The 16348-nt window shown below is 35.6% G+C and overlaps 1 protein-coding gene across 6 annotated transcripts in view; it reads right to left on the bottom strand.

Moving 5' to 3' along the window:
* Positions 1 to 16348, bottom strand: part of Dgkb (diacylglycerol kinase beta) — a 772948-nt gene that overhangs the window by 439897 nt on the left and 316703 nt on the right. For all 6 annotated transcript variants that reach the window (XM_008828356.3, XM_017796961.2, XM_008828359.3 and 3 more), the window contains 2 exons: positions 9701 to 9786; positions 3821 to 3910 (listed from right to left, as the gene is read on the bottom strand). In XM_008828356.3, the coding sequence (XP_008826578.1) occupies positions 3821 to 3910; positions 9701 to 9786 (176 nt within the window). The remainder of the gene's footprint in view (positions 1 to 3820; positions 3911 to 9700; positions 9787 to 16348) is intronic.

Raw genomic sequence — 16348 nt, forward strand, 5'->3', positions numbered from 1 at the left:
TGCATTTGCTAGGCAAGTGCTCTACTACTGAGCTAAATCCCCAACCCCTGTTTCTATCTTTTTGAATAATTTAAGTCATATTGGTTGGAGGTCTTCTTTAAATGTCTGGTAGAATTCTGCTGTAAATCCATCTGGGCCTGGGCATTTTTTAGTTGGGAGGCTTTATATTACCGTTTTGTTTTCCTTACATGTTATGGGTCTGTTTAAACTGTTGATCTCTTCTTGGTTTACTTTGGTGGTTCCCATTTCCCAGCTACCCATCCATTTCTTCTAGATTTTCAAATTTAGTAGCATATATGTTTTTAAAGTGTTCCCCTATTAAGTTCTGGATCTTTTTGGTGTCTGTTGTGATGTTTCCCCTTTCTTATTTTTTTTTTTTTATTTGGAGGTGGTCTTTCTCTCATTTGGTTAACTGGGCTAGGGGGGTCTGTCAATCTTGTTTATCTTTTCAAAGAACCAGCTCTTGGATTTGTTAATTCTTTCTATTGTTTTCTTTGTTTCTATTTCATTAATTTCTGCTCTGACTTTTGTTATTTCTTCTTGTCTGCTGGGTTTGGATTTCCTTTGTTGTTGCTTTGCAAGTGTCTTGAATTACAATATTAAGTCACTTATTTGTGTTCTTTCTGATTTTTTAATGTAGGCATTAGAGACTTAGAGCTATAAACTTCCCTCTAAGGACTGCTTTCAAAGTATCCCAGAGGTGTTGTATTGTCCTTTTCCCTTAGGTCCAGTAAGCAGTGGGAGCCTGAGCCAAAAGGGCAGTCCAGGGGTCTGGGGTGCTAAGAAAAAATATGGGCCAGTGACCTTACTAAGAGGAGACAGATGGGATGGGGAAGCTGGGAGTGAGAACGAGGCAGAGGGAGTCAAGGCACATTGGAGCAGGGTCAAACTTGCCCAGGAAAGACCTGCATACTAAATTTAAAACTAAGCATTGTATACAACAAAGAATACAATAAAAAATTATCACATAGAAAGTACTGAATAATATATTAAATAATATTGTATGTTAGAGTAAAATCTTAAAATGTGAATATTAATAATATGAATATAATTGAGATCAGTAGCAAAACATAAAAATTTAACAGAAACATGAAAACATATTCCTGTATGAAAAAGCCTATGATTTGATACTGATGTTATGTGAACAGTATGTGTATTAACAGAATAAAGCACTTTCTTTCAAATGTTAAGAAAACTAATAATGGCTGTAATTGTATCAAGTACTAAGCATACACAGTGAAAAAGCATTCCAGTAATCCAAATTGGCTATCTCAGTAAAAGAACACCAGTCTGGCCCTCTTCAAAAACAGATGGGGACCTTACAACTCCTAGTTGTTCATCATCATGCCCAATTACACTTCTGTTGGGAACAGTCTCACTTCTATTTTCATTCTTTATGACTAATCTCTGGGAAATGGTTTCCTGTGTTCCTATTGATACCTTGCTTTTTCCAGAGCTGGTTTCCAGCCTTTAATCAAGTTTAATAATTCTGAGGCTAAAAACGTGCGCCTGGTTTCTCTCCTGGCTTAATTCCTTATCACCAAATACTCGAGTGCAGTCGTTTGTTCTGATAACCTGAGGTTCATTGTTCAATGTACTTCTCCATATTTTCAAATTTTCTGACCAGTTGATTGACTAAATGACTGACTGGTTGATCCTTTTGAGATAGGCTGTCCTGTAACCCCAGCTGGTCTGGAACTTATATAAACTAGGTTGGACTTGGTCTCACAGAGATCCCCATGCATCTGCCTCCCAAGTGTTGGCATTAAAGGTGTGCACAACTATGCCCAGTTTGACCAGTTAATTTTTCATTCCCAAATAAGAAATCTATTTTGAAAAATATAAATACTATATCCCATCTCACTTTGCTTCTACAATCTTTCAACATTTTGCTCTCTGCTTCAAATTCAACCAAATAAAACTTTTACTACGATACTTCCCTGCGTTACCAGGCTCCTGAGTATCTTTCCAGACTCACAATGTTCATCTTCTCTGATACCCACCACTCAATACTAAGTGCTGACAACTCTACCAGCCTTCCTTCAGTCATTCCAAAACTAGGAATTATTTCTTCTTTCTCACTGTTTAGGATGAGCATTAATGTGATGCTCCTTAGGAAGACATTAGTGACTCTAGGTAATAATTTCTATAGTTCATCTTTTCATAGATATATTTTGAGTATGCACGAGTATGTAAAAAATGTCATTTGATTTATTGCCCATATTACTTAATTGATGTGGAGTCTCAAAAATGATAGGAATCATGTATTTAGTTCCCCTCTGTATTTAGATAATAGAACCTGACACAATGGACACTCAGAGAATCTATCTTTAATCTGTTTAGTCGTGTCATTATAGTATTTTCCTATGTCCATCAATAATAGCATTTCATGTGGTTTTATATAATTCTAAATATGTAAAAACAACCTTCTTATCCAATTTGAGATTTAATTCATTTCCTAATTTGGAAACAAAAAAACACATGAATTTCCAAAGATTAAATGTATGTATATATTTTAGAGGAATATAATAAGACAAATACAGTGCCTTTTAAGAATCAATACACATGTATAAAAATCGGCAAATACAAGCACATTGCAAGCAATTGTTGTATATTTATCTCTGACAATTTCATAATATTTAACTGAACATTGATATTATTCTTTTAGTATAGTATCTTTATGAGAGTCCCAAATGGAATATATGCCAATTTTTTTAATTAAATGTCTGAAATAATACAATGGTTAAATGGACATACACGAAGCAACAGTTCTCAAACTTTGCTGTAAATCGAAATGCTTAGGGATTTTTTTTTTTAACGGTTCCTTGCTCAGGTACCTTCCTGAGGGATTTCCCTCAGCATACTTAGGATACAGTTAACTCACTGTATTTTTAACAAGCTCCCCAGGGGCTTCTGATTCACAGTCTCTTAGAAGACCACCAAATTTTCCAGACTGAATTGAGATACAAAAATATTAGCATTAAGTTCTTGCTCCTTTAGCCAACCTGGTGTTGTTCAGTAATCTTTAGGTAAATAGAATAAGTGACTTTGTAAAACATATAGACTTGGAATAGAGTTTTCTTACTAAACCGTTCTATCCTCATTATCCCATTATTGGTTATAGTTGTGGTTCCCCACTTCAAGGCTTTGAACTAAGTTCCCTCTGCATGTGAAGTTCGCACCCAGTTTTGCATGGCCACATCACTTTCTTTCCCTTAGTTTTCTCCTCTGTGGAGTGAGGGCTTTCCTTACATGTGAATCAGTTCACATGTTGTTGGAAAGTCTTGAAGGTTGCATAAGGTTATGTGCAACTAGTCTTTCCAATCTTTTGCTTTCCTCTTCTCACTTTTATATGCAAACACACAGAACACAGTGATTATCATAACATATATCCCAAATAACACCTAATTCTTTAAAAAAATATTTAGCACATAAGTCATAAACTTAAAGTCTGGATAATGGTCCCTTTGGCGACTGTTCATTTTCCCCCCTTGAGAGTGCACCACTTTACTCTCTAATAAAATCTATCTTCTATGCTAAAAGATAATAATGAATTCTAAGTCTGAATATTACTCTAGATTTCATCATTCATACCTTGTTTTCTAAGTAAGAAAAACCAAAACCAGAAAGGTTTGATAATTATCCCCTCAAGGCCACCACCCAGTCTAAACTTCTTGTACCACATTTGTGCCTCTGAACTCCTGAGTATTGTTTAAAATAATTTAGTATTCATATAACTCCTAGTGCATTCTAAAATTACATAGTTTTCATTATACAATAAAGACTTGTTCCTGCTTTCCATGTAGTGCAACTGTCTTACCTCCGCCCCACCGCAGGCATCTTGCCAAGTCATTGCCAGTCCCAAGAGGCAGAATAGCAACTGGAGGGTGCTTGGCTACATTAGCCTTTTCTGTGGAATTGAATAGTGAATACAAACTTGTGAGCCTAATTAGACTAATATTTTTAAAAAAGAATTTCTTAAAGTACTTATACACAGAAAAAAAGTTGTTTTATAAATACAATTACAAATAACACTATTTTATGTATTTGTGGCACTTGATAAAAGATAAATAACATTCTTAAAGTAATAGGGACTTCAAAATTAATGCATGGGGAAAGCCTTTTAAATACTGTCAGTCTAGTGCAAATGGTGTTCTGTGTGTGTGTGTGTGTGTGTGTGTATTTCAATTAAAATTTTCGTGGAGGTAGGTACGTGCAGCACAGAAATGCAGATGTAATAAGGGGGGCATGAAGGTTCCTATATAAGTTACTTTTGCAAGATCAACTGTAAGAACATTTTACTTTAAGAAAAAAATATTTGAAACAGTTGAATTCTAAAATCAAATAGTTGTTAATCCTCAAATTGTTCCTATCTACAGCATTGCAATGTTTCAAACCAAATGGACAGAACAGTAATGTTGGATTACTGAGATTATCAGGTTCATTTGTTCATTAGTCATTTCAATTAACTATTATGTCATAGAGCTTCACATTCCGAGCTTTAAGATCTGTCACTGAAATTGCATATGCTTTTATTTGAATCATCAGATACACTGAGTGAATCTCACAAACATATTATTTAAATTTTTTTTTCATTCTTTAGTGCCTCAAAGTCAATGTGTTGGGTACATGTATGAGTAGACTGATGAGGAAATTTAAGAATATACCACAACTTGGGGGCGAGAATGAGTCAAAATTTCCCACTGTTTTCACATTAAAATTCTTATAAATGCATAGACACTTCTCCCCTTACTCAGTAAATTCTATAATTCTTAAATCTCAGTTGGTATAGAGTATCCACAAATACTGTTTATATATTTTATTGGAATGCTAATATCAGAGTTTTCACTGACTATTTTATGCAGTGTTCGTAGAATAAATTGTTAGTCTCCCAAAAGCGTTCGTTTCAACATGTACTCTATTTTTTTTAAGTTTTCTTTGTTTATTTTCAATGTGTTTTTCCAGTAACTGCAAATACTAAACCACGGTGGGGGGGTATTCCAGGCTTAGGCTAATGGTTGTGCTCCCTCCATGATATTTTAAATTTGATTTAAAAAAAAAAAACGGATATTTTTTAGTGCACGAAGATAGAATGTTTTAATCTGCATTTTTAAAGGCAGAAAATCAGAAAATAGAAATTTTTGTCAGTTTCTATAGATAACATGGTTTTTTTGAATTAATATTTATTTTGAAAAGGTCCTGTACCTAACAAAAATGTCTCAATTCAGAGAAGGAGAGGTTTTTTTTTAAAACTTTTAAAAAACTTATTGAAAATTTAATACATACATATAAGGTGTTTTGACCAAATCCATGCCTACTCCCTGGCCTCCAACTCCTCCCATATCTCCCCATCACTTTTCTTGACAACTTCATGTGCTTTTTATTAATGGGGTTTTTGCCACTCTATCATTCCCCTCTCTAATAAGGTAAACATAAAATCTTTTAAGGATTAGATAAGAGCTCCCAAATACTTGTGACATTTTTGGCCTTTGGAACAGAGTATTTTGCAAAGAGGCCCAAGGACAATTTGACTTTTAGCCGAGTAACTGGCTGCATTTCTTTGGGGTCTTCTTACCCTAACTGCCTGCTCAATTCCGACCTATTCCTATCTCACCATCCTCAGAAGAGGTTCCCCAAATTGCCAATAGGGGATCTGGGCACAGACTGCTCTGGCTTCTTCCATGCTGAACAGGGACACAGGGTGAGGCAATTGGCTGAACAGGGATGCAGGGTGAGGTAATTGGGGTACCCCTTCAGAGGGTCTATCTAAATGACTCCCAAATTGCATGACTCTTAACAGTAGGGAGAAAAGAAACTCCTAGAGTGGTGCCGAGGAGATGTGAAGGAGAAGTAAAGGCAAGAGTAGTTTTAGCATTACAAGTTCTACACAGTGAACCAGAAAATAGAATAGGGCAAATTTCAAATGTTCATATCAGAGTCCACTGAAACCCTTAAAAATCTAAAAATGAACCTATGATATGAGCCAGTCATACCACTCTTTGGCATATACCCAAAGGACTCATCCTATCGTAAAGACACTTGTACAACCATGTTTGTTGCTGCTCTTTTCACAGTAACTAAGAGATGGAAGCAACCTAAGTGTCCCTCAACTGACGAGTGGTTATCAAAAATGTGGTACATTTACAAAATGGAATTCTATTCAGCAACAAATAAAGATGAAAAAATGAAATTTGAAGGCAAGTAGATGGATCTAGAAACTATTATACTAAGTGAAGTAACATAGACTCATAAAAACAAATGATGTATGTTCTCCCTCATTTGTGGATCCTAGCACCAAATCCTTTTAAATTCCATGTTCCTTTAATAAGATGATGCTGTACAGCCAAACAACCGTCATCATCACGACTTCAGCTGTGCCTTCTTGCTAAACCTCGTCACAATTGGGCTTGCGGATGATTGTGCTCCTTCAAGGAGGGGTAAGCAGGGTCACTGGATCCTCACCAGAGTATCCACCCACTCTTCCCAGACAACTGTATGTAATTTGGCCCTAATCACACATAGTCTCCTGGATTTAGGAGTGACTAAAGTATATAATCTGGGGAAGACTAGGAAAAGAAGGTTTGATCCATGCTGGATAAAGGCTTTCCAGTGTGCATACCCTCAGGTCACTCATACACCTCAGCAAACCCTCAGTCATCTCTGTAAGTAAGCACAGTAGATTCATTGGTTTCCCAGGAAAACTTTAATCAAACATTGATTTGGGAGTAGAACCTTAGAAAGGGATAAACTTTGCTTAGTATCCCCAGGAAAAGAATTCTCACAACAGATGGAAAATTTATTTATTAATGTTATTATGTCTCATAATTATTAAAAAAGAAAATGAGAATGTAAAAGATGTTAAAAGGATATGGGGATGGAGATATTTTCCAAAGTAGACAGAAAAAATGAGAAAGCCTAAGCAAGTGATGAAGGTCTGTGTAGGTTTATTATGATATATGAAGGATGAGACAAAAATAATATACATGCAATCTTAAAATTTCGAAGGCAGGTGGATCTCTGTGAGTTCAAGGCCAGCCTGGTCCACAAAGTGAGTTCCAAGACAGCTGGAGCTACCGGGAGACCCTGTCTCAAAAAGACCAAAAAAAAATTTCTAAGGTCATAGTTTAGTCAACTACTTTAAGGAACTAAATATGTCTAGTCAAGGTTTATCTGAGAACGTTTGGGTTTTGCCCAAGCTTTAGCTACATAGCACATGGTAATTAAAAGTACCAGACTGGTGGAACTAACCTTCTTGGATGTTTAACAGCCATACTTTGAGACCTATATTCATCTGGTCAGAGAGACCTAAAGGAAAGTTTTTGCTCCTTGCCCTCCAAGGTTGACTAAGTTCCAAGGGACTATCAGCATCTCTAAAAATGTCTTATAACTGTGGTGAGTCACCTGTCTTCTTGCTCAGGGAGGCTATGGAGACCTCACCAGATGGACTTGAACCAGTGTCCAGTGTACAAAGAGGAGAGTCAACAAAGAGGAAATATTTCCTCCATGCTTCCAAGTGAAGCCAGGCACGGTTGAGTAAGACCTTTGACTTATCTTCACATAGATGGAACTGGTAAAAGAAAGGAGCCAGGACCCCTGTGGAACAGATCCTCAAATGACCTTAAGTGTAAAAAATAAATTGATTTATTTGGGCCCACTCTATGGTCTTAAACACCCAAAATGAAAGTATAACCAAAGATTAAAGTGGTCAGTACATTTCTTTAAGAGTTCAAGGGATTACACTTCCCAGACATTAGACTTAAGTCCATATAAAATGTTATTTAGACAATTATTTCTCACTGATAATTTTGTTTCTAATCAGAAAGCTGTTCAGATGTAAGACTTCAAATCTTGGTCTGCAATACTGTGGTGCCCTCCAGTAGCTAAGGGAGACAACCCACTATTTTTCTAAAATGATGGTTAAATTTGTTTTCTCCCGCTATCTATAAGCCTTTGGGAGGGAACTGACACTGATTCTAACTACTCCAACAGCTATCAAAGTGCATGAAAACAAATCCTGAGTCCATCCCTCTCGAGTCCAGCCTTGGGAAACAAAGAAAAATGAGGAGGAACTGAATAAAGGGATGCTTTTGGAAGTGAGAGTTTTAAAAGTTAAATATTTGTTTTGGATTCATCATCTCATAAATACCAATTCATTATCTGTTTTTCTAACTACTAATAAGTTCTGATAACTCACAGTCCTGAAAATATTTATACGTTTTCAGAATATATTAAATTATTCTTGTGCTACATGCTCAGTTTTTATTGTCATAGGCATGATTTTGGATTTATAAACTGAAGCTCTTTACATGTATTCAGAATAACAGTAAAGAATAAAATAAAGGTGTGGAGTCTAACTCCTGATCTATCACTTTAGAAGATTTTGAGGTCTTTATTATAGATTCCTCAAGTCTTATAAAACCATCTCTGAATGAAGATGAATAAGAAATGCAAAACAGGATTCAGAATTAGCTGAGAGCACATGATAATGATAAATCAGTCATGATAACAACAATGATGGATGCTATGCAAGTACACAGAGGGAAGGTAAAAATTTGATGCTTTTATTCAAATGAGCTAAATACATGCGCTGGGCAAAGACTTTATTAGAGGTATTACTGTCCCTCTAAGTGTCTTGCCCTGGGGAAAGAAACAGTAATACTTCCTACAGCCTGATTTGAAAATAAATATTTAGTTTTTGGAAACACTATGAGAAGCAGATTAGAAAATAAGAATTTCGAGCCAGTCATGGTGTTGTGCATCTTTAATCCCAGCACTGAGAAGGCTGTGGCAGGGAGAGTTCTGTGAGATAAAGGGCAGCCTGGGATGGTCAAAAAATACAAATCTCTGTCCTGGTTGAAGCCTTAACTTTCCCGTTTTTCAATGTCAGTCTCCTGGTGATGTGACTACCCCTAGGAGAGAAGGGATGCTAAAGTTTAACGGGTGCTTTAAGTTGTGTGAAAGAGATAGCTAAAATACTTATTGCATTAATGATATAGTGAACTTTTCTTTCCCGGAATCCCACCTCTCAGAGCAGTTCTTATGAATCTGGTCACAGACATGAAGCCTCTGTTAAACCTTGCCTGCTTTTCTGAATTCTTCAGAGAACTGTAACCTCTGCTTTTCTTCTTCTTCACGTCTCGTTTCTAGCCATGCTTTCCCTAATGCTTTCGACCACCCAAACTTCTTGAATTTCTTTACTTTTGTGCTGAAGCTTTCTTCTCCCCACCATGTGGCTGCAAGTCTACCACCTGCCTGTCTGACGTTCATGGTGGCTCCAAACAGGCATGCTTCTTGGCTTTTGCCTTCTATAGTCCATTCTCCCCCTCAAGGCACGTGCTGTGATGTATGGCTTGCCTTCACTAAAGATTTTTCCTTAAATGCTAACAAAGTTTTCCTAAAACTTTCATTTGAGTTCATTCTCAAATTCTTTCATGAATGAGATTAGGGATCCATGGGGGGAATCTGATCTCCCCTGCATCAAATATATTAAACCAATTTTCAATATGTCAGATGACTAATTATATTATTGAATCCACAGATATTGATTCTGTTGAGATACAGGTAGGTCTGTAAGTAGGTAGGTAGGTACGTAGACATGTAGGTAGATGCTAAATACATGATAGAGAATCAGAGAGACAGAGAGAGCAGAATTTAAGGTACCATTCTCACCCAAGCCACATTAAATACATGTCTTTATTACCTATGCAATCCAAAATCCAGCCCACAGTTCCATCTCCACCACATGCCAACACTCTGAAGTCAGGGACATCACGGAAAAAGTTCAACCTGAAAAAAATAAGCATTTTATGGCACATGATTGATACTTTACCAAGAGGACTTTCCCAGGTTTTTATTTATTCTTAGCATTTTATCATTTTTGTTTAATGAAAACTGGAAATAGTTCCTTAATATCTTATGTATCATTCAAATATACATGGTGGATGCATATTCCAGATGCTATTCTTTAAATATAATTTTAAAATTAAATATATCAAATATAAAACTAGAATTATAATAACTAAAATTATATAATATATAGTATAATAACTAAAATTATATATTAGATAATTTTTAATTTATATAAAAACTAAAATTATAACTTTGACCATGATGTCCTTCCATATGTGATCAAAATTCAAATACTCTAGAATAACAGGCTCTAGCATTCCATTAAATGAGCTTTGTCAATCAAAAATTATATTTTGAATCATTATTTAAATGTGATTATTGGGTCATCAATATAATGTGTTCCATAGTTTTCTTTCTCCATTTCTGGGAGAAATTGATCAGACTGCAGCTGGGATTCTAGCAGCTGTTTTTGGAGTTTCCTTATGACTTACAATCTACAAATCAAGCCAAACTTCACCTTGTCTTTTGACCCGATCAACAGCATTTACCACCCAGGAGTGCTGAAGCTTAATCGCTGGGTCAGTTATGCTAAATAAGCCCGCCCCTGATGCTACCACATGCAGCACGCTCATTAATGCATCTCACCTTGGAAAGTCACAAAGGTAGGTAATGCGCTCAGCTAGACAGTCCTACATGTCTTTTTTATTTCAAATAAAGAACTGAAGCAGAGCAGAAACTGGCACAATCTACCTTTCTTTGTCCCATGGTTAGCACTGGGAATAGTATACTATGGAACCATGCCAGCCTTTTCTATACACTGTATAGACATATGTGAGTGGCCATCTATAAAGCCATATTATGTATATTTAATTATTTTTTTAAATTTATGTGTATGTGTGTGTGCAAGTCTCTGCTATGCATGGTGAGGTGCCAGGCAGAATAGGGTGTGAATCCCCTGGATTTGGAGTCATATATGGCTGTGAACAACCTGCCATGGGTGTTGGAACTGAACTCCGGTCCTCTGGAAGAGAAGTAGGTATTCTTAACCACTAAGCCAGCCAACTCTTCAGCCCATATTGTGCATATTTTTAACATGGATAAGACTATGTTATAAACGTGTCTCTTTTTTAATTTTTTTTAATTTTACTTATTTATTTTTAATTTTATGTGTATGTGTGTATTGCCTGCATGTATGTAAGTGCACCTGTGTCATGCAATGCCTGCAGAAGTCAGAAGAGGCTGTTGGATCCCCTGGGACTGGAGTTACGGACAGTTCTTAGTTGCCATGTGGGTGCTGGGATTCAAACCTGGGTCTTCTGCAAGAACAACCAGTGTTCTCAAACACTGAGCCATCTCTCCAGCCCCTAAGCTTTTTTACTTAATACCTGTCTGAGAGATCTTCCTATATTTCCACACAACATATAGATGGTATGTGTCTAATCACGCCAGGTCATGATTGTCACATGATGTGAGTGAATGCATTTCAACATTAAATAACTTGTTTTTATGATCTTTCACACTGTACTTTGTATTTCACCATTAGAGGATGGAGATGTAGTTCAGTGATAAAAATCCATTTCTCCGTATGTGTGAGGTATTAAGTTGTCAAATTGTTAAAAGAATCATGTTTTTCAAGTTCATGCTTTCAGTAATGTTCTAGAAATGATAATATTGGAAGAGTGAGTATCTGAAGCACGGTTGTGTGCATACCTGCATGTGTTTGAAGCCTATTTCAGAGGGCAGTGTTCTACTGCACTCACTGTATTGCTCAAAATGCCCTCCCAGAGTAGAAGATGAGGGCCCAGTTCCTGGAAACCCCTGAACGGTACACTTGAACTTTATACCTCTGCTTCGATCAGTGTAAAACACTGCTTCTTAGTACTTGGTTGAGCATTTTCATAGTTTTCTTCATGATATGTGATCTCTTCCATGAACATCATTATCAAAACCTTGATTCTCTTAAGTGTGCTGTCTTGTAATCACATTTAATAAATTTCTGACATAGTACAAGGGATATTTTACATTGAAATTAAATTTCCTTAAAATATGCTTTGCCAGAACTATACAAACTGTATACAAATAAACAAAAAATGCATAAAATTTAATCATTTGATAATGAAACTCACAGGTATTTAATATGAATCTCCATGCGTTTCCTTCTGCATCGTAATGTACATATATTCTATGTATGTTGCAAATATTTTATTTCAGTCTATTACCATTTATCTATATTATGCACCATATAGTAAAGGCCTGTGCACCAATGGCAAACTCAAGCAGAATCTATGAGTATCCAACATAGTCTTCTGTCCATTTCCCTACAATGCAGACCTTCCTTGTTCACACAGGTGCACTACTGCAACACTGGGCTGCATGTGCTTGTCATAAGCAGCATTCTGCTCCCTGCATTTTCTGCTTAGCACTGGCACTCATAGCCATCCATATTACTGCTAAATCTCTTTCAGTGAGTAACCGCTTATTTTTATCTCTACTGAGTGTAAAACACCAAACATAAACATTAATGTGTCTATCGATGTCAATGTCAGTGGGCATTTGAACTAACTGGATTCATGTTGTTATAAAATGCTGTCTTGTATATGCTTTTGTAATTATAAACAGTGCCAGCTTTCAGAGTAAAGTATATAATAAGCAACAATATAAGACAATGCGAATTAATTTATCAACGACCTCGTACAAATATTCAAATGAATGGACTCCACAGAGTCCATCTCCAATGCTCAGGATTTTTATTTTTTTAATTCTTTTGAAAAAAATTCTCCTCTATTTTCACTTACTTGATTCTTGTTGGTTGGTGAATTTTTTGACTTGTTCTTGATTTTATTTATCTTGGTTTATATTTTTTCAGATATATCTTATGAGTTGGATGTTCTTTTTTTCTTGAAAATCCATTAATATGTATTTTTACAAATATGAATTTAATTACAATGTATTCAAATTTATCAGTCTCTTGATAAGTGGCTAGGACTTTTAATCAGTTCTGTGTAAGTCTCTACATTCATTTAGGAAGGAATTCTCATATGGTTTCCTAAAATTTCAGCTGTACGTTTTGGCATAGGAATGTTTAATTTGCTGTGTGGTGAGGTAAGCATCCCTTCATTTCCTGCCTTCTTTCCCTCTCTCTTTCCCAGCCTCTACAATCCCCTCCTTCCCTCCCTCTCTGTTTATCTCTCCCTTTCTAATTTATTTTTCTTGTAGCACACCTAGTTTTTATAATCTATTTTATTCATATTTCATTTATTAAATAACTTAATTTCCCCATATAAAATGAAATAAAAATCAGCTTCTAATGTTGCATATTTTCTATTGTATTTTCTAATCTTTCTCATGAATTGGTTCCCCCTGTACCAGGGCCATGCTCTCCTAATCACTACAGTTTTCTCAGAAGTGTAGACCTCAGAGTGCATGAAGAATCTGAGTTTGTGTTTCTTCCTTGCTTTTATTATATATTTTAAAAGTAGATTTATTATATTCTACAAAAATAAAAACAGAGCTGGGGCTACAGGGAGACCCTGTCTCAAAAAGACAAAAATAAATAAATAAATAAAAACAGGAAGTAAAAATCAATAATGATATTGAATGGTATTAAAGCTACACATCAAATTAAGAATAAATAGTATTTTAAGTTAAATTGTCTTATCTTCGAATATAAGATTGCTGGGTATACTTTACTTTTACTTAGTATTTTCTAATGAAGTTTAAGATTTTCTGTATACAGATATTTCATATGCTTTGTGGTTGTTTATATAGTTTTTTATAGATATTTTACATAGCTTTAAAAATATGCCAGTTAATACTAATATTATTTGCTGCTAGAAAACAATTTACCTAGTATATACTGATTATCCAAGCAGTCATATTACTATTTTATTATCTATACTTTGTAAATTTATTTAGAATTTATGCATACAATTGTGCTACATTAATAAAATAACATTAGGATCCCAATTTTATTATAGCTCTGTCTCATTTTCCTCACTGAAATTCTAATATACAATTGAATGAATGTTCATAGAGACTCACCATATCTTGCTTCTTATCTTATATGGAGATATTCTAGTATTTATCCAGTTCAAAGGATATTTGTTGTACAAATTTTCATTTTCTCTTCCTTTTTAGTTAGAACATTTCATAAGAATAATAAAGTTAGCTTCTAGTTCTATAGTCTCTCTCTCTCTCTCTCACACACACACACACACACACACACACACATTGAGACAGGGTCTTCCTGTAGCACCAGCCATCCTGGAAGTCATTGTGTAGACCAGGCTGGCCTTGAACTCACAGAGATCCACCTGCCTCTGTCTCCTGAGTGCTGGGATTAAAGGCGTGCACCATCACACTCGGCTTATAGTCATATTTTTAAGATTAATAAATCTTTTGAGATGCTGTCATGGCTGCTCTCATTTAATTGGCTAATATGAAAATATGTGTTTACATATCTCTGCATCATGAAACCATTTTTACCATATCTCTGCGCACCCCAGTTGGCAACTGTGTACTAACAGTTTTGTAGAAATCTGGATTTGGTTCACTAATTCTGTAACTGCATTCAAGGACAAAATAGACCTAATTTTTCTTCACCATCTCAATTATAACTTTTATCAGAATTATAGTATGGCATAAAATAAGCTGTAGAAAATATTACATTCTCTTCTACTTTTGAGAAATTTGTATGGTTTTGGAAGTTTCATAAAAACTAATGACGTTTGAGTAAAAACATCAATTTCTGGTAATTATTTTTAAAATAGGCATATCTATATATAAATATTTAAATTTCTTTAATCATTTTTGAAATATAATTAAATACAAATATTATTGAAAACAAATGTCTTTTATCTTCCTAACACAACTTTGTCCAGTTAATCTCTGTAGCAGTTTGTGGCCCTCATCTGCATTTCTGAGCCCTTGGGCACTGAAGCCTAAGAAAGCCTTCAAAGCACGCCAGCACCAGAATCAGTTACCACAGAGCTGACTGTGTCCAGAGAAGCCTATCCATCCATTGCACTCACCACTGTTCTTCTAGTCCATGATGCTGTGACAGCTGTTATTCATTCTTGTTCTCTTTTAAAACTGTCATCATTGGGTCTTCAGCAGCATCCTACCCCTAAACATAAACCCCATGTGACTGTCAGGCCAGTTTACTCTCTATAAATTGCTACATGGATTGAAAAGTTGACCTTTAACTCATTTTCTTAATCCACTCAATCCATGCAGTTTCCCCTAGGGATTCATTCATTTCTCATTCCATTCATTTATTGACTAGGAGCCTAGGAAAATCTTGTAAACATTCTGGAACTCCCTCTGCCTCTCCTTAAAATTGAATTAACGTCTCCTGCCTTTCCTCGGCTGTTTACAAGCACATAAGCAAAAAGATCATATATTTTCCATCAAAAGGTGTAACTAATTTAATTGTCCCTCCATTCATTAAAGTACATATGTGCATCAGGAGAATTTCTCCAAGTTTCTGACCATCCAACCCCAGTGTTTTGGAGAAAGACACAACAAGATAATTCTCTAAAACTCAAAACTGGATTGGACAGTGAGAACTTTGGCCTGTAATTGGAAATGGTAGCCAGTGTACAATTGGGAAATATGCTTAATAGCATAAGAAACCACGTGTAGCTGATATTGCACTAACCTAAGATATCGATAAGAGCCAAACTGCAAAATACCACACGACATTGTCTTTTCACCCAGGAAGGCTACCAGGACCAGCAGCCATGAACACCGCACTTCGTGGTCATCCTTCCAGTGAGGAGGAACACAAGAATGAGGGGGCTCTAGAAAGATCCTCTGTGGAACCTTCAATGCCCTGCTACACTTTGCACTTTCAATTATAAAAGGTTCTTTTTTAAATATTCTTTTTATTTTTTAGTAGAAGAATTTCATTACAGCTTTAACATACTCAATAACAATTTCCAGAGCAAAGATACATCTCTTTCAAAAGTGGCTATAATTTTTTTAGGTTCACAACTGAATGAATACAGTTACACAATATTGAACTCAGTATAAACCCTCTAAGACATAAAATTGAATGAGTTTTTAACCTTTAAAATAGATCTCCATTTCATTTAAAAATATATTATTTCTTACAGAAACTCATTGTTTTTGCTAATAACACTTAGATGTTGGTGCATGCATCTGTAATCTGTATGTATCTGATTATTACTAGTCATGGTTGATTGCTTTTGGATCCTTGGCACCTGTGTATGGATATAAAGTCATGGGGTAGATTTCAATGATAATGTTTATCACCTCTACTACTTAACATGACATAAATTTTTATGCTTCCTCCTCAAATATAACTCATTTTTTTAATGTGTTGATATTTTTGTGTGTATATTACACAGAACATCCCAAACCATCTCATTCAAATATACACCCACTTCCCCGATAGCACCCTCCCATAGCCTCCCTCCCCCCACTAGAGCCCTTATACTCTGATATCCCTGCTACTGTCTGCTGTATTGTCAGGACC

Source organism: Nannospalax galili, unplaced genomic scaffold, assembly GCF_000622305.1.
Source record: "Nannospalax galili isolate Female #2095 unplaced genomic scaffold, S.galili_v1.0 scaffold452, whole genome shotgun sequence".
Lineage (NCBI taxonomy): Eukaryota > Metazoa > Chordata > Mammalia > Rodentia > Spalacidae > Nannospalax > Nannospalax galili.